Source organism: Ceratotherium simum, chromosome 13, assembly GCF_057802395.1.
Source record: "Ceratotherium simum simum isolate JZ-2026a chromosome 13, ASM5780239v1, whole genome shotgun sequence".
In the NCBI taxonomy this organism is placed as follows: Eukaryota; Metazoa; Chordata; class Mammalia; order Perissodactyla; family Rhinocerotidae; genus Ceratotherium; species Ceratotherium simum.
The window spans coordinates 40,409,312-40,433,390 of NC_141912.1; the positions used below are offsets into that span (position 1 = coordinate 40,409,312).

The 24,079-nt window shown below is 41.9% G+C and overlaps 1 protein-coding gene across 1 annotated transcript in view; it reads right to left on the bottom strand.

Moving 5' to 3' along the window:
* Nucleotides 1–24,079, bottom strand: part of KIF6 (kinesin family member 6) — a 376,398-nt gene that overhangs the window by 36,079 nt on the left and 316,240 nt on the right. The window contains 1 exon segment of the mRNA XM_014782562.2: nt 956–1,006. Coding sequence (XP_014638048.2) covers nt 956–1,006 — 51 coding nt within the window.

Genomic DNA, 24,079 nt, shown 5'->3' on the forward strand with positions numbered 1-24,079 from the left:
CTGGAGCGCTCCTCCATCTCCCCCCAGAGGTCCTGGGTGCTGGATTTCTCCAATTACAGGTCACTCCAGGGGCCTGGCCATCTCAAGGGGACCCTTTGTTTGGAATACATGAATTGCTTATTTAATCAAAGCTCTGTAAGTGCTCGGTCCCAGGCTAGCCAGAGACAAAACCAGGTGTTCCTGCCTAGGATGCCTGCTCCATCAGCCTTCCCGAGAGCCGCATGCTCCTCTCAGGAGACTTCCTTGGGTCACACATCAAAAGGTAGCATCTTCTGCAGATGTCCACTGCTTAAAAGGCACGAGATCCCCCAAGAACATCACTGTGTTGGTTTAACCTTTGCATTGTCGATGTATTGAAGTGCAACCATCATTGTTGTGGGCAGTAAATAGCTTGAGGGCTAAGAGAACCAAGTTTGGACTCAGAGAACTGGGTTCAAATCCTAGTTTCAACACTTGCTAGCCATGTGACCTTGGGCAAGTCACTGAATCGCCTTCATCGGGAAAATGCACTTACTTCTTAGAGCTGTTGTGAGGAGGAAAGGAGACAGTGTACACATAGCGCATAGAGGTGGTTCAGCAAATGGTGGCTGTTTTCATCATTTAGCACTCCTAGCATTAGTTAGTGGTAGCTCTAGAAAGCTCAGAGTAGGACCCTGAGGAGCTAGGACACGGGGTGGATTTAAGTTGGGGTGTGGGGTGGAAAAGGGCAGGAGGATGAGACAGCAGCTAGGAGGGTGGGGTGCCAGGGGCAGACAGCCAGGAACAAGCACACAGGTGGAGGAAACTAGTCCCAGAGAGGGGGGCAGACAAAGAAGGTGCACTGACAGCAAACCTTGCCTTCCTTAACCTCCCCGAGGGTTTGGGATGGGTTATCTGTTAGCAAGGTGTGACCTTCCAAGACCAGGTCAGCTTGTATCACCTTCACCTTCTTCCTGCAGGTCCACTTTGTACTCACCTAGAGCTACTTGCTGCATATGCCGCTGGGTGATTTCTTCCTTCAGGCGACCTGTCGAAGACACAAAGGAAAACCACGAGTGAGTTTCCTACTGGTGGGAGGAAGACTTGGCCTCAGAAGCATGTGGCAAGCTAAAAAAATAGGTAGAGTAAGGAAGACAAAGCTGGCATCGCTTCCCAGAAGAGCCTTTCCATGCCCTGGATTGTGCTGCAGGAAGAGGCTACAAAGGCTGGGGCCCTGGCCCATCAATACACATTTCACCTTTGGATGTAATTGTCTTTGGGTTTAGTTATCTTAGTCTGTCACTCATAACCTTTGCTAGGGCCCTGGCCTCTTAACTAATTCTATCTGTCTATTATAATGAAGGGAGATGCAGGATTTGATCTTTTAATAATTTATAGGACCACTTATAAATTCACTTGTTTCTTTTAAGCTATGTGAAAAAAGATGGTAGTTTTAGTTGACAATAACCTTAATATGAACCTTAATATGATCAACAACAGTTGATCATTTGGTATGAAACACATATTATTCTGGATTGCATTAATAAAGGTATAGTGTGTAGATCAAGGGAGGTAATAGCTCCACTGTTCTCTGCAATGGTCAGACCACAGTCGGTATTTGTTCTAGGAGCTACTCTTCATAAGAAGCATTAGCAAAATAGAAAATATTTAGAAGATGGTGACTAGGATGGTGAGGCGTCTGAAACCACACCATATGAGAAACATTTGAGGTGACCTGAGACATTTAGATGGAGAAGAAAAGGCTCGGAGGGAGAGAAGTATGGAGATAATGCCTGTCTTTAAAAATCCAAATGTTGTCATATGGACGAGAGAACAGATTTATTTTTGTCCTACTGCTGAGGGCAGAAGTCAAGTTGAATAAAGGCAGACTTGGGCTCTCAATATGGGGAAGAAACAGCTCACAATCAGGACTGTCTCAATGTGGATTAAGTTGTCCAAAATGGACTAAGTCTCCTGGCAAATCAGAGAGCCCCTTCCTGAAAGTGCTCAGCAGAAGCTGGGTGACCATCTGTTGGCTTGTTAGAGCGAGAATTCCTGCCCCGGCTAGGAGTTGGGACAAAATGACCTTCAGGCCTCTTGTATCTCTAAAATTCCATGATTTCATGCTTGAGGGATGGGGGGAACAGCAGCCACAGGGTTTGTTTATGTCCAAGGGCTCAGGGTACTTGTTAAAATGTCAGTGCTGTCTATCTCGCATGTCCCATTTGGGAGACGTGAGCAGGTCACGGGGGGAATTCCGAGAAAGCCTGGGAACCTCATTGCTTCCTTGTCTCATATGTTTCTTTCCTCACGCAAAGTGCTTTCTACACCTTGAAGGCTACAGCTGAACTGAGTCTTCAAAGATGAGTAGACGATGGAGCAGTCAGGGGAGACCTTGTCTCTCACGGAAAGTTCTAGGGTGCTCCTAGAATGTTGTGATTGGGAGGGATGGCAGAGGTCATTCAGTTTAACTTCCCACCCAATTTAGGAGTCCCTTCTACAGAATGAAACGGTCATTTCCCCTCTGACTTTTATGTATCCAGGCTGTTCCACAGATTAACTTGTATATAAGGAACTCCTGATGTGGCATTGACACCGGCTTCCTTGTAACTTTCAGATTTGGACCTGGCCTGTTCTCTGGAACAGCACAGAAGAAGGATCCTCTCTCGTTGGCAGTGAGAGCCCTTTGCATGTCTGAGGATGCTGCAGTTTCTCCACGTAGACTTGTCCTCTCGGGTTGAACATCACCAGTTCCTCCAGCTCCCCCTTGGAGACTGCTGTTTCCAGGGTTGTCATCACGCAAGTCTGTGCCTTGCCTTCCATGTGTCCCCACTGGAGAGGGCTGTGCACAGAGAAGAAGCCAAGGATTGGGCATAAGCAACTATTAGCACCCTAACTCCAAGTGGCCGTAGGTGGGAACTTGGGGAGTATGTGGGGGGGAGTTGGGGAGGTGGAAACCTGGCCCAAAGATGAGTACTGGATGAGCCTGGAGCCAACAGGAACGTGACCTGAAACCCAGGTCAGCCACAGCCACAGATGGGAGCTCATCCCCGCTCCGAGTGACATGCCCCTTACTGTGTATATCAGCAGAGTAAAGAGGTTAGGGGTACAGGGGTGGTGCTGGGCTGGGACTCCAGTCTGTCCAACATTGCTGACTTGAACTGTAAAGAAGCTTAGCACATGCAGTTTTTAATAAACGGAGACAGTGCTGTGACAAATGCAGCACGCCATTTAGGCACATCTCTTGATTTAGGTCACTAAGGGCTTTCTCACGCCCACAGTACAGAGAGCCAATGCTGCCTTGGTGCCTGGCCTGTTTCCTGAGTATCTGGCACAGGTACTTTGCACCACGAGCCTCTTTTGTGCCTGGGTACCTCCTCCGTAATGAGACTGGACAGTGATCTGCTCCTTTAGAGCACACACTGGGCTGCATTTCTCCCTCGAAAACCGCCTCCCTGACATGGAGCCTCCTCGACAACTCCTGACGACTTGCCTCCCTGACCACTGGCCTCGTTGACCAGTGGCCTCCCCAACAATGTGCCTCCCAACCAGGTGTGTCCCATCCTCAGGCCTTGTATGTCATGACTTCCCCTGCTTCATATCGGAATGACCAGGCTCCCTTCCCCAAACCCTGGGGAAGCTATTTTGGAATGACAGGGTTAAGGATTCCACAGCCCCCAGCCTGGGAAGAGCTGCTTATATAAATAAAGAGGGGGATTTTGCCACCAGGATTGAAAGTTCTGTAAACTCCACAAACATAAATATCTACTCCCAGAACAATGAGCCATCCCTAGGGGACAAAAGGTGGGTCTTTATAATGCTACATACTGATAAAAGTAGGTTTAAAATGTGTTTAGTGATGCTCAATTTTGGCAAATTGGCTAACATCTCCCACCACATGGCAATTTTTGTTTTTGAGATCTTCCCAAACAAGCTTCTAAAAATAGCCTCATGACTGATACCTAATTGCGTTTTCCAACAGAGCCGTTCTTCATGGGAAGATAAGAGTCTCTGTAATCTGCTGGATCTTGCAGCTGCACAGGTTTTGGCAAAAGAAGGAGTGGACGTGGATTGCAGAATTCACTCTGCATGCAGCTTGCTGTCATTAGCAGGGTGATAAATTTTGCTGGTTTTGGCCTGGGTTCCTGGACGCGTCCCCGGCCCGAGGTATGGAAAAGAGATGCAACAGAAACAGAGAACTCCCAGCCTGAGGCAGGAGATGATCTGGGAGGGCAGCAGGGCAGGGAGGAGAGCTCTGCTTGTAGGAGAATGGTGGGAATTAGTGATTTTCTCTCCAGTTATTTACAACAGTACATGCCAGAAACACCTTCCCTCCCTTTCTGATTCAGTAATTGAAAGAGTGGGGGTGGCAGCCACAGGTAGAGGGGGTACACTGAGCCTGCAATAACCTGTGGGAAGATCCAGAGGAGGTGCATGACCTTAAAAGTACCCTGGTGCAGGGTATGTGGAGGTGGGGCATCGCATGTTGTACAGTTTCTCTGTACTAAGTAGATCATATGAAAAATATTACCATCATGCAGAAGCAACACTTATTTTTTATACACTGATATTCAGTCCTCTGGATAAAACAATTTTTCTTAAGCTTCACACTTTATTTTGCATGCATGTGAGTTTGAAATCATTCATCCAGTGAAAGCTGCTTAGCTGGTCCAGAGCAGAGCTATTCACTTACGACTCCCTCAGTATGGCCGTTGCAGGCTGCTCGGGCAATTTCTGTGACGAGGATGTTAATGTTGCTATCAAGCCGTAAATATTTATCACTCATACACTGTATGTTAAGCCCTGTGTTCTAAGTGCTGCGTAATATACAAACTAGTAGAAGCCTCTCTAGCTGAGCTCAAGGAAGTTTGCATGATGTGAGGACGGCAAACAGGGGCCTGTGTGCTCTTCCTTTTAAAAGCTGGACCCAGGGCCAACCTTGCTGTTCCCTCATGGATGGTTTGCCTTCCTGCTGAGCCTGAGTTTGGCTCTTCAACACAGCACTTGGGGCAGCTGTAAGCAGTCACTTGGAGTTGGACTGGAGATGAAGCAAACTGCTTTGCCATTTTAGTTACACCGGAAAGTAATTACAAATTTGTAGGTAGACAGAGTTCAGTTCAAATCCTAATTCTACTACTTCCTAGTTGGGAAGGCTACTTAACATCTCTAATCCTCGATTTTATCACTTGAGAAATGGGAATAATAATGTAACTGTGATAATATCTGCTCTCCTATATCTCAAGATTCTTGGGATGATCAAGGGATAACGAACCAGCATATATGATACTCCACACTCGTTTTAGGTATTAAGGCACTTTCAGATATATTGAAAGGACACTGTATACAGAAGATGACGAGCCCGCAGGCCAAGTGGCTAACTGTCAAAGCAATGGTAGAGATGAGGGAAAGGCGGGTTAGTGGCATTAGAAAAGGCATCATTACTAAAAGTGAGACTTGAGTAGATTCCAAAAGGAGCAGGGGTGTTAAGGTGGGGGGATTGGGAACGGCCTTCCAGTCAAAGGGAGTTGTTGGGGCAATAGGGTGGAGAAGGCGGGATGTACATGGTTTGGGGCAGGGGTTGGAAAGGAGGGCTTGAATGGAGGAGTAGGGCTGGGGGGAGACTGAGTTTGATTTATACAAGAGTCCAGGGTCCTAGGTAATTCCTAAGGGCTCTGGATCCAGGTAAAATCTATTCTTCTGTTTGACTCTACTACTGTAGTATCCCAGTAAAACCAAATTAAACTAAACATCAATAGCAGAATTGGGGTGTGGAGCGAATACGAGGACTTCCTGCCCGAGGGGCCTCTTTGAGAGGGAAGGCCTAGTTAGTGCTTCTGAATTTGGAGTGTCAATTTTACCTGTGACGTGGGAAACCAGTTTCTTTGTACTAGCACAGAGGATTGTGATTACCAAAAGGTTAGATTCCCTAAAGGCTGCTTGTAAGGCTATTTGTAAAAACAATGTGTTTAGCATAATTTAAATGTGTAATCCTTAGATGAATTTCCAACAAACAGGAGTGTGTAAATCCTTTGAAGTCTTAAAATCAGGCATATTCATCTCCTCCTTGCTAATACATGTTTCATCACGTTTTATCTAAACTTGTTTGTGCAATTTGAATATTTATTGCAACAGGAACCAGCTCTGCTCACCATAGCAATGGTGGATAAAATGAAAAAAGAGAATATCAGGAAGACTTTGCTAGCTTAGATTACAAGACATACTTCTGAAGACCAGAAGTGGGATAGAAATGCAAGATGGCGAGTGGAGCTGAGCCTTCAGCTCGCAGGCTCTGGGTCCAGAAGCAGAAAGGGGACTAGAAGTGCACCACGCAGGACAGGGGCAAGAGATGGGCTCACAGTTTGAAGCTGCAGGTGGGGGTCAGACTCCCGCCACCCAACCTGTGAGTGAAGGAGGACTGAGAAAAAAAAAAAGTGCTGCCACATGTTGCTTGGAGCTCTGGCTCCCGTCCCACCACAAGCCCAAGGAAGAAGAAAGGTGCAAACAGCCTCTCTCTGGTTGCTAAGCCAAGCTGCCCACTGACTCTGTGACCAGATTGACCACATCCCAGCACTCCCGTGGAGTGTCACTCCAAATTGTCTTGATTAGAGCTGCTTCTGGACTGCGGGCCTGGAGGGTCTGTCAGACAGAGAGGAATGAGCACAGAGGGACAGAGAGAAAGAGAAAGAAAGAAAACGTGTTTCATTAAAAATGGGCCTGCCCACCAAAATGCCAAAATATATGAATAAATCTAATGCTGAAAAAAGATAGCAAAATCAATAGTTGGAACATGAATTCACTGCAGATGAAAGTAATTTTCTGGACAGGCAGATAAAAACGTTTATTGATGCAGACACACAGAGGGTTGAATTAATCTCACTCTTCAGGTTACAGCACACCATCCTCGTCAGTCTGTCTGTGTGTGTGTGTGCATTTTTATCCCCATGCCTCATGCCCCATCCCCTATTCCCATTCCTCTCTCCTCCAATAGGCAGCCATTCTAATAGGTTTGATGCATATCCTTTATTGTGTGTATTCTTACAATTTGTGTTAAATTTTCTCTGCTATGAAAGTAATATTGTGCTACAGCTCTCATTCTGTTTCTTACTTATTTATCAGTTCTGTGTTTTTGACATCTACCCATTTTGCTGTATGTGCATTTAGTTCTCAGTTTCTAGCTGCTACATACATGGGGCACATAGTGTGTACTCCAACATTTTACTTCCCTTTCCTGAGGGTTGAACAGCTAGATTGCTTCCCACTCCCATTAAAACAAACAGCACTGTGATGACCATCCTTGAATGTGCCATCTTAGAAGTCTGAGAACATGTATCTGCTGGGTCTCGGCAGATCTGAGTCCTTAACTTGATGTGCTGCTCTCCATAACGACTGTGCCACTCCCAAGTGTAGTCTGTCTACACTCGCAAGACAGACTTTAAAGGAAGTAGGTTGAGAATACTCAAAGAGATTAATGAAAGCATAAGTTTTCTTTAAAAGGAATAAGAAATCATACAACACGTAGGTATAAATGAAATGAGAATAAGTGAATAGGAAAGAAATTTTGAAATAAAAAAATAGAGTCATTGAAACAAAAAAAACCAATAGAGGAATATGGGAATAAACAGAGACTGGATGTATTTTAAAGGTGAGTTAATGAATTGGAAGATAGTATAGAAAAATTCACCCCAACCTAGCACATAAAGCAAAAGAGATAAGAATAGGAAAGAGCAGTTAAAAGTCACAGAGAGGAGATCGAGAGGCTTCCTCATCTGTATGAGTCTAGAAGAAGTGACTGGGCAATGGTGAAGAGGCAATATTGGAAGAGATAGCAGTTGAGATTTTCCAGAATTGAAGGAAGACATAAGCCCTTGGGTTGACGTGCACTCTGAGTATTGAGCAGGATAAATAAAAATACATCCACCCTGAGATACATCATAGTGAAACTGCAGAGCTTCAGAGAAGAAGAGCCACTACTCCCAGAGTCCAGGGGACTTGCAACGTATGACTTAGAGGACAGGCCCGCCTCTGTGACAACAGATGCCAGGAGACAGTGGAGGGAAATACCTGTCCACTTGAATCTTATACACAGTCAAACTCCTATTCACAGGTAAGGGCACAGTACAGACACTTTCTGTCATAAGAGGACTAAGAGCATATACCTCCCAGATACCACTCCCCGGACCCCCTCTCCCCAGCAAAGAGAGCTCAGCTGAGAGGCAGCCAAGCACGGAGGTTAAGGGCATGGACTCTGGAGTCAGGCTCCCTGGTTTGCATACCAGCTGGGCCACTTACTTGCACAGGTGAGCAAGTTACTGACTGTCAGTGTGCCTCAGTTTCCTCATCTGCAAAACAGGGATAATAACAGTATCTGTTGTGAGGACTGAACGAGGTCATGTATGTAAAGTGCTTAGAAGAGTGCCTGGCATATAATAAGAACTACGTAAGTGTAAAAAGTCATTATTATGATCAGACACAAGAAAAATAAACACAGAGAAATATGTAGGATAAAAGAAACAATAATGAGCATAAAAAAGAATAAATATTTAGGTAAAAATATTTAACTATTGACCATAAAAACTCTGTGTTTATGCGTGTATGTGTGTGTGTGGGAACCAAAACTTTGAGCATAATAACGAGATGGAGATAAGGGGAGGGGATGTTCAATGGGGAGTTAGACCAGTTACAGCCCTGGATGTGGCTGGGAGGAGGATGTATTTGGAATAACTACAGACATTGTTAAAGTTACTTTTTAACTCTAGAAGAATAAAAATATATATCATAGCAGCCAAATCAATGGAGGATCAGAAAAAAGGCAGGGGGAGAGTTTCGGGGAGGGAATGCCAAAAGTTTAATAATTCAACAGAGCAGGAAAGGAGAAAAAAGGAAGCAAAGAAGACAATGAGGAAAAAAGGGTGTAAGTGATCTGTGTTTGGTCAAACAAACAATGGCATAGCCTTACCTACATGTGTGTATGGAACTCTGTGTGTGTGCACGCATATAGACGATCATATGAGCATGGCCGTAATGGGCATAGATGTCTGCAGAGCTGATATGATAGGTGACCTGAGGGTGGATGTGGGGTGGAGGATGCACTGGGTAGGAGAGGTGGGAGCCATGCAAGATAAAAAAAAAATCGTGCTTTAATAAGTGTGTATGACTTATGGTTTATGTAAAAGTATATTTGTATATATTTATTAAAAGAAATTAAAATTTAAAAGCCCACTGCAACATGCTTCCTTGAGAAGGAAACTGATGTTACTGTAGCACACTGACCACAGTGCTTGGGTACCTGCCACACCTGTGATGTCATCTGTCGTGTGTGCTGACTGAAAATATTCACAACCCGAGTCCCAGCAACAGGGCTGGGGCGATAAGGAGTGTTTCAGCTTATTGGTCAGAGCTCTGTGATTGCCAGAAGCCCAATGAGGAAGGGGGGAGGGGCGAGGATGGAGTCAGAGGGAGCCCAGAACAGTGGCAGCAACCCAAGGGATTTCCACTGGCCTGGGCTGGGGAGGCCTCTGAGAAGCCTTCAGCCCTCCTTGGGAGCAGGAGAAGACAGGTCCTTCCCTGGGTTCCCAAAGAGAAAGGTTCAGTGATGGAGCACAGAGCACAGAGCGGGAGACCAGGAAGGGTCTATATCCTGGGCACATGTTTTTAAGCCGTCTCATTCCAAAATGACATTTCAATTCTCCAGAATTCAAGATTCTTCTTCCATTCAGTATGCCAAATATCATATCAGGTAACATTATGAAGTCACAGAGAGAGGAAAAGGCAGCTCATTCTAAAAAATAACAATAACTTCAAGAAAAACACATTGTACCTTGCCTTGATCTTCCCCCACGGGGATTTTCTCAAGAGCACCCATCGCCTTGGCCCTATCTTGTAGAGGAGGATGTGCCTTATAGTTGATGAGCATTTCAGCTCGGGATGAAAACACCAGACAGCAGTCTGGGCTTCCAAGACAGCTCCTACCTTATCACCAGGACAGTACATGATGATCGCATTTTGGGAATGCTCTCATTTATAAAAAATGACCAACTTAGACTCTGTCTGGGAGACCTGATTTCTTTTCCTATGGGATATTCATTCTGGCTACCCAAGTAATCATAGTAATCATAGAAGATTAGCACATTCTGTCTGAAGCTGAGGCATTTGGCTATTGTATACGCTTAATTAAGCTAAGGAGCTTATTGATATCACTATTCCAGGATGTGATAATATTCCATAAACATATTCAGAGAATTAAGTAAATAAGTGCATTTGTTAAAAGCTCAAATAAATGTGCTAGGAGGTAAGCAGGGGGGAAATTTTCAGCTCAGCAACCAGCATGAATTGTTAAATACTAAATATCTTGGGGAACTGAGGGCTCGTGATCGTGTTGGCATCCATTCAAAAGGTGTTACTTCAGATGCCTGGATGGTCTTATCTCAGCAAGGGAGGGATGTAACCAGCTTCCAAGACCTGCCCTGGAGGAGTAGCTGTAGATCACAATCCTTCTTTCCACTTGAAGAGGTGGCTCTGGTTGCCAGGGATGCTATCTGGGACCCGGGGAGAGCCTGTGCAGCGTGGCCTCTGACTTCCATCCCTGCAGCCCCAGAGGTAGCGCAGGGGACACTCCTGGAGGTGCCTGGGCATTCAAGGCGCCTCTGGTCCAGTGGGGCTAGGGCAGGTACAGTCTACTTATTCCCAGTGTCCCCTGCTCACACTGGAGGCTAGCTTGTAGGGCTTCTCATTGACTATGGACGTAGAGGGCAGCGTTCACTTATGGTGTATAAGATAAACCCCAAAGACTAAGACGTTTGATTTGGCAATTTATATAGCTTTTAGGGAGATTAAAACATGAAAACAGCGACTTTTACATTGCTCTTTGATATAAACAATAAACTCGCTCATTCCAAGAGAAAGCTTGATTCTATTTGCTTAATTTTAAATCAGCTAGTGCTTTTAAAAAGTCAGTGGAAAGAAACATGCCCAGTTATGGCTCACCGCTGGTCAAAATGCCGGGTGGCCTGTGAAATAACTACCTTACAGAGTTGGGGCTTCTTGATGTGGGAATTGTTCTCCCTCTGAAGGGGCTGGAGATTAAGAGAAACACGTTAATGAGTTTATAAATAAAACACAAAATCAAATGGAAATGATTTCATCTTTCAGGTTCAAAAGTCATTTTTCTTATGTGCTACACATACATGTTGCTTCTTTCTGGTACAATGGGCCAGGCCCTCTGTCCAATCTAGGAGGGTTCCTGTGTTCTTTCTCTGTGGTCACCTACTGTTGGGGTGGGGGTGGGGGACTGGGATATATTAGTGCACCTCAGGAGAATCATCCAAGGGAGCCAGAAGGGGCTGAGCCCAGGGGAAAGAACCAGTGGGAACACTGGGAAATCATGGTGGAGGTGGGAAGCCAGAGAAGGGTGGCTGGCCTTCAGAGACCACTGAACATCAGTGAAGGCTCACTCAAGAGAGCAGGTGCCACTTAACTACCTGTGACCTGGGGCCACTTAATCCCTTTGAGCTTCAGTTTCTTCATTAAAAAAGGGTGATAACACCATCATGGTAAGGCTGCTGCAAGAATTAGACAAAATGTACAGAAAGCACCCAGCACAGTGCCTGGCACATTGTAGGTGCATAACAGGTCGGGTAGTTATAGCGGTGGTAGTAGTAAGAGTAATTATTATGGGGGGCTTAAATTATAAATAATACTGCATGGAGGACAGAAGAAAGTGACCCATTGCAATTGTTTCTAAGGCCTCAGTTATGTTCAAATATGATACGAATCAGCATTTCCCCGTTCTCTTTTCTGAAAGCAATCTTTAAGGTCTAAGTTAACGTGTTATCTTGGGCCAGTGGACTGAAATGACTCCCTCAGAAGGGACAGTCACGTGTCCTTGCAATATTCCCAACTCAGGGCTTCAAAAAGCAGAGCTGCCGGCCTTTGGCGGTCACTGATCAACTCCAACTTTTTACAAATGTAGGACCCCATGTACTAAACTTCTGCCTTCCAATCAGTTACTCACTCCAAATTCACCGTGATTTTCATTAGTAACAGGGGCTTTCATATTCCTTTATATAGTCTAATATGATTGATTTCCATAATTGGAAGTAAATGACTTTTTAATAAGCTTGCTTGTAATGTTGGTGGTAATGGTCCTGTTTTCAGATCCTCGGATGATTCCTACCCTCATCCTTTTATTTATCTGTTTCTTCCAGAAAATAGCACTAGAGCTCTTTTTGTGTCTGTTATGGCTAAATATTATCAAAGAGGAGAGAGTAAGGAGGAGAGAGGCAGAGATGGACTTGCCGACCATTTTGCAGAGCACGTTTTTCAGGAATGACATATTTAAGGGAGAACATAGTTCCCCTCCCTTGAGTTCTGCCTACATGAAATGCGAGTAAACATGGCTCTCTTTCTGCACAGATTTCAGTTCCAGTGGATATAAGCTGCTCATTTTGGGGGTAAGTGGAGAAAAAAGGAGCCCAGGAAATTGGCACTAGAAAAAGGAGGCAAAACAGATGGCAAATCCAGAGGGAGGCTCTTGCAATGATACGTTGGGGGAGACAAAGGAAGTTGAGGAGGGAAGGGCACACAGTCTGAGAATATACTTCATTCACCAAGGGGTGAGGAGCACGAGTGGGGAACTGGAACATACGTAAGGAGGGTCAATGGCAAAGGTTTTGGTGCAGCATCTTGGAGAGTCAACAACCCCAAGAGATAACATCAGGAAGGCACTGAACACGCAGGAAGAAGAAAAGCAGACACAGAGAAGGAATTGCCACAATATGCAAAGATAAAAATAATTTACGAACTTCATGTCGAAACTTTAGGGGAGAGAGATCCTGAAAAATTTCCAGTGTATAAGGAATGGTAGATGGAAGTCGAGTACACAGAACTCATTATGACAAATGGAAGATGAATTCGACATTATTGTGTGTTCTGTAGTGTATTGCTTTAGTGTTTTGGTGAATATAAAGATATTTTAGGGCCTTAGGTTTACTTGCAAACTCAATCTTGTTTTTCATATAAAGGCTTAATCCTCAGTTATGGCTATTCCTATCACAAGGATGTTCAGATCCCTCGTGGCTGGGGATGGAGGACAACTATACTCCATAAATTAGAAGTGACAGTGTATGTCCCAGGGCATAGCAATTGTTGAGAATCCCCATTTCAGCAGAAGGGCTTTCCCTTCAGCTCATGGAGCACACTGGTCATCAGCTGATACAGCAGTCTAACAGGTGCTGGGAGGAGAGCAGACCTTCACATTCTTTGAACTTGGGAAGATTAAAATTTTCAGAATTAGGAGCAGCTTCTCCCTTCTATGGAAGAGTCTGGATATTATCTTGGATGCAAACACAGCTCTGTTTGAGATAATCTAATCATTTTAATGGCCCATTTGATGTCTGTACATGTAAGGTTAAACTCCACCATTCTTGGGGAAGCTCTAAAAATGAAATAACCCAAATGCAGGTGCTTCAGGGTAAGAGTTATGTGTTCTGTGTTCAGAAACACTGATTGGGTGTTTCTTAGCAGAACTATGTGCCCACACAGATAGAGAATTTTATTTTTTCTAAATCTGCATGTAGAGTGTCCTATGCCTAAAAAGTCGTGTTTGTGATTGGATGGTGTGATGGTTAATTTTATGGGTCAACTTGGTGGAAGTATGATGCCCAGATATTTGCCAAATGCTGGTCTAGATGTTGCTTTTAGATGTGATTAACATTTACATCAGCAGACTTTGAGTAAAGCAGACTACCCTCCATAATGTGGGTGAGCCTCTTCCAATCACTTGAAGTCCTTAAGAGAAAAGACTGAGGTCCTCCAAGGAAGAAGAAATTCTGCCTCCAGACTGCCCTGGGACTTGAGCTGCAACATCAACTCTTTCTTGGGTCTCCAGCTGGAAGGCTTGCCCTGCGGAATTTGAACTTGCCAGCCTCTACAATCACATGAGTCAATTCTTTAAAATTCTGTTTCTCTGGAGAACGTTGACTAACACAGCTGGCGTGGGTGTGTCCAAGTATGTAATCTAGCACTTTGGGAGCAGAGGACAGACCATGGGGGGATGGACCTGCAGGCCTCATCTGGTCCTCACCTTGCACGGGACTGGAGGCTCTCATCCAGGTACTGAACAGTGACCACAACAATGTGGAAAAGACACTACTGGTGCTTAGTGAGCTGGGCTTGGTCCTGTACAATAAAGAGCGGCCCATCTCAACAGGCCAATGGCATTCCCATTGAAAACAATACTTTTAAGGAAAGATATGACAAGGAGCTGGTCACTGGGTGCAGCCCATTTGGACTAGTGACACGCTTGTGTTGTTTAAGACTGAAGAGCCCAGAATTTGGAAAAGCAAAGTGCTATGAACTATATTTGTCAGGGCTATGAGTCCAGACAGTGCCCTAGAGAGAGTGAATATGTAAAGAGGCAGTTGGGCCCCGAATCCAAAGCAGGCTGCTGCTTGGAGCACACCTGGCTGAGGGGATGTGGAGGCCTCTAAGAAGGTGGCCCCAGAGCCACTGGGTCAAGGACCTCCAAGAGCCCCACTTTCAGATGTTGCTTATAGCTACTCTCCTGGGAGCATTTTCATTAGTCCCAGGCCTTTGGGAATGTCTTGTAAAAGTCTGCCTGGCCTAGTCAGACGCAGTAGCCAGGGAAGCAGGCTTCCTGAGGCTGGAGCAGTGGCCACCAGCAATGGTACCATCAGAGGACAGCAGGCCCAGCAGGTGGCAGCCCCTGCAGCGTGGAGGAAGATGAGGAAGCCAGGAGGAGGAACCCCAGGCACATACTCCAGAGTATTCAAGAGACACTCTCAGGAATAGGCTGGGACTTGTTTTGAGATAAGTGAACTGATTTCTAGCAGTAAAGCCAGTAGGGACTTTGGCCATAATAATTTGGGAATAAAAAGGAGGTGCAGCCTTGTTTGGCTGTCACAGGCAGGTGAGGCCAGGGATACATGAGACCCATTGGGAGAAGTTTCCTCTAATGCTGTCCCCGCTCCAGGAACAAGAACGTGTGGCTCATAAGGGCGGGCGAGAGGTGAGAAGGCCATGCAAACTGGAAAAGGACGGCATTCTTTCAAACATAGCCCGGATGATTATATTCCTAACCCATGCCAATCCGAACTCGCAAACTGCTGAAGAAATGAAATCTGGTTAAATTTCTTCTTTTTCACCCTTCTTAAAAATATCAAAAGCTAATATTTTACAGACGGCTGTATGCTGGCCACGCTGGCCAGGCCTCGTGGGGTCCAAAATAAACACACCTGATCTAGATTTGGTCAGCATCAGGAGGCCCAAGAAGCGGCCAAAGAATTAATAGAGGAATCTGAGGATTGTTCCTCATCCCGACAGACCTCAACTTGAAATAGCTCTTGCTTTGGAGGACCTGAGTAAGCGTGTGGCAAGGAGGGGCAGTAGGGCTGTGGGGGAGAAGCCTGTGAATCCATTCAAGTTCATATAAAAGGATTTTGACGCTGACCTGTCATTGGAAACAGATCTGACTCCTTCCTCATGGTGATGAATACTGGTAATCTTTTCTCTTCACAGTCAAGGGTATCGATGAGAGTGAATATGTGTCACATGCAGTTTCTGGTGAGAACTTTGCTCTGGGCCTTAGGATATTGTCCGCTGGAGACAATATGATTGAAGTAATGATTTTCTGTGCCACGGAATTGCAGAAATCTGTTTTCCACGGATTATGTGTTAGCAGACTAATGTCAACGATCCTTTGTGGGTGGTTATATTAACAATGAGGGGGTGTTTAGTGGAACTGGTGGTTTTTACTTGGATCTTAGGAAACTACCAGCTATGCTAATACAAAGAATGGATGACGGGGGAGCTAAGATCTTGCATATACAGCAAGAAAGGAACAACCAAGTATCTGGATAGCAAACAGAACACCCTGAATTCCTAATAGTGTGACATCATGAACATGGCTAGTGACTTCTAGAAAGCTGTCAAAGGGGCCCGAGGACTTCCTATGCTTCCTCAACTCACTTCAGTTCTCTCAGATCCTGCCCGAATAATCCAGCCCCCAGTTTCCTGTCTTCCCTTCACCATCTGAGTTATGGTGACTCCCTGTCTTAGTGTGGCTTCTCCCACAAGCAAGCCCTAGTACAAGTAGTTTATTTGGGAAATGATCCCTGGACAAACTGATAAGAAAGTGGGGAAGTGAGACAGGGAGGGCAGGCAGCCAGTAAAGGCCGCAATTGCAAGCCAGTTCCCACTGTGGCAAATGGAACTCAACCCCACTGGGGACCTCTGGGGGACAGTGTAGGATACATGACTCTAAGCTGTCCCCCCTCAGGGTGAGGGAGGTGGGGTATGTATACACCAACTTCCAACAGTCATTGGTTGAGGCCTCCTGGGGTGGGGGTGTTAATTCCCTAGCACTAGCCTGCCCCAGGCACATCCTTGGATGGCTAGGGAAGGCTCTCAGGAAGAGTGGAAGGGGCTGGCAGATGGAGTCACGCTAGTGTGCACACACATGGTGTGCGGAGGGGATATGGGTGGAGCTCTGACAGCATCTGCTCTATTCTTCATTTCTTGTTCTTCATCCTACTTGTCTGAAAAAGACGACTACTACCTATAGTTAATATATTCTCTTACAAACAGAGCTAATTCTCTGACAACCAAGCCAACAAAGAGAGAGGCAGAGGAAATTAAATATTCTAGCCTGATTTCTTATAGGGCAGGCTGGTATTTTGGGGCTTAGATTTAATTTCTGGCCTAGCAGATGGGAATGACTGTAGCAGCCCCTAGTTTTTTCCTGACCCTACTTTAATAGAAACCAGATTGCCCACACCTTGGCTCACATTCTACGTGCTGGGGTGAGCTACTGTCTCTCTTGCTGCCTCAGTTTTCCTTTTTGGGTTGACCCCTTGGAAACGAAGCTCTGACATCAGAAGCTCCTTAACTATTTTTTGTGGAGATCACCTTTTAGTTGGTGCAGTGGAAAGGTGATGATGTGTTTCTATGATGGTAAATGCTACTTCGACCAACCCTGGCAGAGGTGGGCACCATCTGGGGGCATGAGGGACTCAAGCCATTTCAAGGACTCATCCTAGAACAATGCAAACAATGCACCCTCCTTTGGCTGGGTCCCTCAGTCTATTTCACTCACTCCATGCTGTGCCTGGCAGAACTTTGCAGCCATTGAGGAAGTCAGGAAAAGGCATCTCTGGCTTGGGGGGACCTTGATGAAACACTGCTATCAGGAGAGAGACTGAAAAATAAACAGACTGTCTTTAAGTGGGACAGAGATCAGGGAATCTCCTGAGGTACATTTAAGAAACCCAGAGATTTTGCTGGGTTGACCATAGAAGGGGAAGTTGTATTATAGGGGATTATCCCTGATAACGTGTCCTCAAATCTTTCACAGGACACTTATTTGTGGTGACCTATTACTCTGCCAATAAGGCCTGGCTGAGAAGCCCTCACTGCTGGTTATTAGTAGAGGGCTCTGTGGAGTAACTGTAGGGCCAGACCCTGGGAGTCTTCTTTCTCCTACTTCTCAACCAGCTTATAAGTATCCTGAGGCTGGGACTCTCTCCCAGGGATTTGTGTGTCCCCCACAGGGCCTTGAACTTAAAAGATGCACAATAATTGCCAAATAAATAAATTACAAGACCTAGAGTTTCTGCCAATATTCCTGATCATGGAAGCCCCCCATTTCCTACTCCTCTCTCGCTCCTGATGGCCTGCCCAAATTGAGGAAAAACTTGGTAAAGGCTCCTATTGAGTTCAGCCTGAAATAATTCCCCAAATCTGTATCCTTAATCCACACACAATTGCCTAATGCTCCCTTTCTATAAAACTTTTAAAAAATTCAGTCCTCTACATAAGACTCATTTCAAAATTATAGCTGAGGTATGTCATTTAATATTTCTTCCTGTCTTCTTTCTTTGGTGGACTCACACCGTTTTATTTTTTAATTTTACTTTTACTTATTAAATTAACATTCAGTAAAATTGACTTGGTTGTGCGTGTATGTGCGTGTGTGTGTGAATGGGCAGTTCTCTATGAGATTTAACATACATATAGATTTTTGTAACCACCATCACAGTCAGGATTCCCAGAAGTTCTATTACCCCTAAAAACTCCCTCATCCTGCCCTGGTGGAGTCACACTCTCCTTCACCCCTGCTCGCCATCACTATAGTTTTGTCTTTTTCAGAATGTCATAGAAATAGAATCAGGTTGTGTACAGCCTTATGAGCCTGGCTTTTCTCACTCAGCACAGTGTCGCTGAGGTTTTGCATGTTGTTGTATCTATCAGAAGCTGGTTCTTTTTATTGCTGAGTATTATTCTATTATATGTACCGCAGTCTATCCATTCACTCCGTTGTTTCCATTTTTCGGCGATTATGAAGAGAACTGCTATAAACATCTGTGTACAAGTTTTTGTGTGAACATGTTTTCATTTCTCTAGGCTGAACAGCTGGGTTGTATGATATGTCTATGTTTAACTTTGCGAGAGATTGCCAAATTGTTTTCCAAAGTGTCTGCACCATTTTGCACTCTCACTAGTAAGACATGAGTTCCTGTTGCTCCACATCCTTGTCTGTACTTGGTATTGTCAGTTAAAAAAAAAAATGAAAAAAATTTTAAGCTATTTTAATAAGGGTGTGGTGATAGTTCATCATTGTTTTAATTTACATTTCTCTAATGGCTAGTGATGTTGAACATCTTTGCATGTACTCATCTGCCATCCATATATCCTCTTTGGTGAAGTGTCTGATCACCAGATGCTGTTGCCCCCCCATCCCTGTTTTTGTACTCTCTAACCTGTTCCATTGATCTACATGTCTATCCTTTGCCAATATCTACATGGTCTTGATTACAGCAGCTTATAGTAAGTCTTAAAATTGGGTGGTATGAATCCTCCAGTGTTCTTCTTTTATAAAATTGTTCTGGCTCTTCTAATTCCATTGCCTTTTCATATAAATTTTAGAATCACCTTCTCTATAGCTATAAAAGGTTCTGGTGGGATTTTGATTAGTATTATATTAAATCTAAAGATAAGTTTAAGGAGAATTGACATCTTTCCTATATTGAATCTTCTAATCATTGAAAATAGTATGTCTCTGTTTATTCATGTCTTTTTTGATTTCTTTCATTAGAATTTGGTAGTTTTCATGATGGAAACCTTCCACATGTTTTCCTAGTTTATACCTAAGTATTTCTCTTTCTATTTTTTAAATTACTATAAATCATATATTAATACTTAATATATACAAATGTTCTATAACTATATACATAATACTTTTTAAAGTATAAAATAATAAATATTTAGTTTTGGTCATTACTTCTTCATTACTAGTATATAGAAGTACAATTAATTTTTGTGTGTGGATCTTGGATCCTGCAACCTTGCTAAACTCTTTTATTGCTTCTAGGAGCTCTTCTGTAGATTCTTGGAATTACGTTAGTAGACAAATATGTCATGTGTGAATAGGGACAGTTTTATTTTTTCCATTCAAACTTTATACCTTCTATATATTTTTCTTGCTTAATTGCACTGGCTAGAACTTTTCGTATTGTATTAAATAGGAGTGGTGTGAGTTGACAACCTTGTCTTTTTGCTGATCTTAGAGAAAAAGCATTAAGGCATTTGCCATTGATGTTAGTTGTGAGTTTTTAATAGATGCCTTTCATCAGGTTGAAGACGTTCTCTTATATTTCTAGCTTGCTGAGAATTCTTATTGTGAAGAATGTTAAATTTTATCAAATATTTCCTTCATTGATTGATATAACCATGTATTTTTTCTTCCTTAGTCTGTTATTATGGTGGATTATATTTATTGATTTTTGACTACTGACCTAGAATTGTTTTCCTGAGATAAACCTCACTTAATTGTGCTATCTAATTCTTTTTATATATTGCTGGATTTAATATGCTAGTATTTTTGAGTATATGTTTATGGGGGATTTTAGTCTATAGTTTTCTTGTGATGTCTTTGCCTGGTTTGGGATCAGGATGATACTGGCCTCACAAAATGTGTTGGGAAATGTTCCCTCTTCTATTTTCTGGAAGACATTGTATGAAATTGTGTTATTTATTTTTAAAATGTTTGGTAGAATTCTACAGTGAAACTATTTGGGCCTGCAAATTTCTTTTTCAGAAGACTTTAATCATGAATTTGATTTCTTTAATAGATATAGAAGAATTTATGCTATCCATTTCTCCTTGAGTGAGTTTGGTAGTTTGGTGGTTTGGTAATTCCTTCAAGGAATTTGTCCATTTTGTCTAAATTGTCAAATTTATAGATCGTTTGCAATAATTCCTTATCCTTTTAATGTCTGTAATGATATCCCTCTTTCATTCTTGTTATTATTTGCATCTTCTCTTTATTTCTTCAGCAATCTGGCTAGATGTTTACCAATGTTTTTGATCTTTTCAAAGAACCAGTTTTGGTTTCATTGGTTTTCTTTATTTCTTTTCTCTTTTCAATTTAATTAATGTTTGCTCTTATCTTGATTATTTCCTTCCTTCTGCTTGCTTTTGAAAAATTTTGTTCTTCTTTCTCTAGTTTCTTAAGGTGGAAGCTAAAGTTTTTGATTTTAGACCTTTTTTTTTTTGCCAATACAAATGTTTAATAGTATAAATTTCCTTCTAAACACTGCTTCAATTACAATCCACAAATTTTGATGTGTTTTATTTTCATTTTCCTTCAGTTGAAAATATTTCTAATTTCTCTTGAGACTTTCTTTTTGACTCATAGGTTATTTGGAAACGTGTTTCAAAATTTTCCATTATCTTTCTCTTATTGATTTCTAGTTTAATTCCATTATTGTTAGAGAATATACTCTAGATTATTTCAATTCTTTTAAATTTGTTAATGTTTGTTTTATAGCCTAGAATACCATCTGTCTTGGTGAATGCTTCATGTGCACCTGGAAACAACATATATTCTGCTATTTTTGGGTAGAGTGTTCTATAAATGTCAATTAGATCCCATTGGTTGATCATACTGTTCCATTCTTCTATAGCCTTGTTCATCTTATGTTTACTGTTTTATTGATCACTGAGAGAGGAGTATTGAAGTCTCTAATTGTGAATTTGTCTAATTCTCCTTTCAGTTGTGTCAGTTTTTACTTCACATATTTTGAAGTTCTGTTATTAAATGCATGTACATTTAGGATTGCTAGGACTTCTTGGTGAAATACCCCTTTTATCATAATGTCATGTTCCTCTTTATCCTTAGTAGTTTCCTTGCTCTGTAGTCTACTTTGTCTGAATTAAATATAGCCACTCAAGATTCCTTTGATTAGTGTTTGCATGGTATATACTTTTCCATCCTTTTATTTTAATCTATCAATATCATTATATTTAACGTAGGGTTCTTGTAGACAGAAAATGGCTCACTCTTTTTTAAAAAAAAATCCATTCTGCCAATCCCTGCCTTTTAATTGATATGTTTAGACTGTTTATATTTAATACAAGTATTCGTATGTTTAGATTTAGGTCTGCCACTTTCTTATTTGTTTTCTCTGTTTTTCATTCTACTGTTTTCCCTTTCTTGCCTTCTTTTTAATTATTTGAGTGTTTTTAGAATTGCATTTTAATTTATTGATTCAGTTTTTTATTACATTTCTTGGTAGTTTTTTAAATGGTTGCTTTAGGGATTACAATATACGTATACACTTAACTTTTCAAAATGTCCTTAGAATTAATATCTTACCACTTCATGTGGAATGTAGAAACTCTACCAGCATATAGGCCCCTTTACCCTCTCCTCTTATGTTGTTGTTTTCATATATTTCATATGTATATACATAAAAAATCCTATCAGAAAATGTTATAATTTTTATTTTCAGCAATCATATGTTTTTTAAGAATGTAAGAGAAGAATAATAGACAACTTATTTAGATATATACCATTTTGATTGGTTTTCCTTTATTCCTGATGGTCCAAATTTCCTTCTGATATCATTTACCATCCATCTGAAGAATTTTCCTTAGCATTTCTTTTAGAGCAGGTCTGCTGGTAGCTGGCAACAAATTCTCTTAATTTTCTTTCCTCTGAGAATATCTTTATTTCAGCTTCGTTAATGAAGGATATTTTTTGCTAGATATAGAATTCTAGGTTGATAGTTCTTTACTTTCAGCGCTTTAAAAATGTTGTTCTACTTCCTTGTGGCCTCCACGGTTTCTGATGTGATATCCACAGTCATGTGAATAGTTGTTACCCTGGTAACTTTCAAATTTTTTTCTTTGTCTTAAGTTTTTAGCAGTATTATTATGATGTGTCTGGATGTGAATTTCTTTGAATAAGGTGGTGTGTTTCATCAATTTAGGAAGTTTTCATTCTTTATTTATTTAAATACATTTTACTGCACTGTGCTCTTTCTTTCTTTCTGGGACTCTGATGAAACAAATGTTAAAAATTTTATTGTTGTTCCACAGGTCCCTGTGGCTCTGTTCTTTTTTATTATTTATATCTGTATTGAGATATAATTCATATAGCATAAAATTCACCTATCTATAGTATACACATCAACAGTATTTGGTATATTCACAGCGTTGTAACCCATCACCACAATATAATTTTAGAACATTTTCATCATCCGCAAAAGAAATCCTATACCCATTAACAGCTACTCCCCATTTATCCTCCATAGCCACAGGTAATCACTAACCTACTTTTTGTCTCTCTATTTTGGACATGTCATATAAATAGAATCGTATGTGATCTTTTGTGACTGACATCTTTCATTGAGCTTAATGTTTTCCAGGTTCATCCCATGTTGTAACATATATCAGTACTTCATTCCTTTTTGTGGTTGAATAATATTCCATTACATGGATATACCACATCTTGTTTATACATTCATCAATTGATGGACATTTGAGTTATTTCCACCTTTTAGCTATTGTGAAGAATGGTGTCATCAACATTTGTGTACAAGTTTTTGCATGAACTTGTTTCAGTTTTCAGTTCCTTTGGGCGTATACCTCTGAGTGGAATTGCTGGGTCATATGGTAACTTTATGTTTAACTTTTTGGGGAACTACCATACTGTTTTCCAAAGTGACTGCACCATTTTACATCCTTACCAGCAGTGTATGAGAGTTCCAATTCCTCTACATCCTCTCCAGCACTTGACTTTTTGATCTAGCCATTGTAGTGGGTGTGAAGTGGTATCTCATTGTGGTTTTGATTTGCTTTTCCCTGATGACTAATGAGGTTGAGTATCTTTTCATTTACCTATTGGTCATATGTATATATTCTTTGGAGAAATGTCTATTCAAATCCAATGCCTTTTAAAAAAATTGAGGTATAATTGACATATAACATTATATTAGTTTCAGGCATACAACACAATGATTTGATATTTGTATATTTTACAAAACGATCACTACAATAAGTCTAATTAACATCTGTCACCATACATAGTTACAAAAATGTTTGTTTCTTGTGATGAGAACTTTTAAGATCTACTTTCTTAGCAACTTTCAAATATGCAATACAGTATTATTAACTGTAGTCACCATGCTGTACTTTACATCCCCATGACTTATTTATATTATAACTGGAAGTTTGTACTTTTTGATCTCCTTCACCCATTTTGCTCACTTTCCACTCCCTGCCTCTGGCAACCACCAATCCGTTCTCTGTATGTATGAGCTTGGGTTTGTTTTTTGTTTTAGATTCCACATATAAGTAAGATCATATGGTATTTGTCTTTCTCTGTCGGACTTATTTTACTTAGCATAATGCCCTCAAGGTCCATCCATATTGTCACAAATGGCAAGGTTTCCTTCTTTTTTATGGCTGAATAATATTCTATTATATATATATATACACCACATTTTCTTTATCCATTAATCCATCAATGGACACTTAGATTGTTTCCATATCTTGGCTATTGTAAATAATGTTGCAGTGAACACAGGGATGCATATATCTTTTTGAGTTAGTGTTTCCATTTTCTTTGGATAAATATCCAGAAGTGGAATTGATAGATCATATGATAGTTCTATTTTTAATTTTTTGAGGAACCTCCATACTGTTTTCCATAGTGGCCACACTAATTTACATTCCCACCAACACTGTACAAATGGTTCCCGTTTCTCCATGTCCTCACCAACACTTGTTATTTCTTATCTTTTTGATGATAGCCATTGTAACA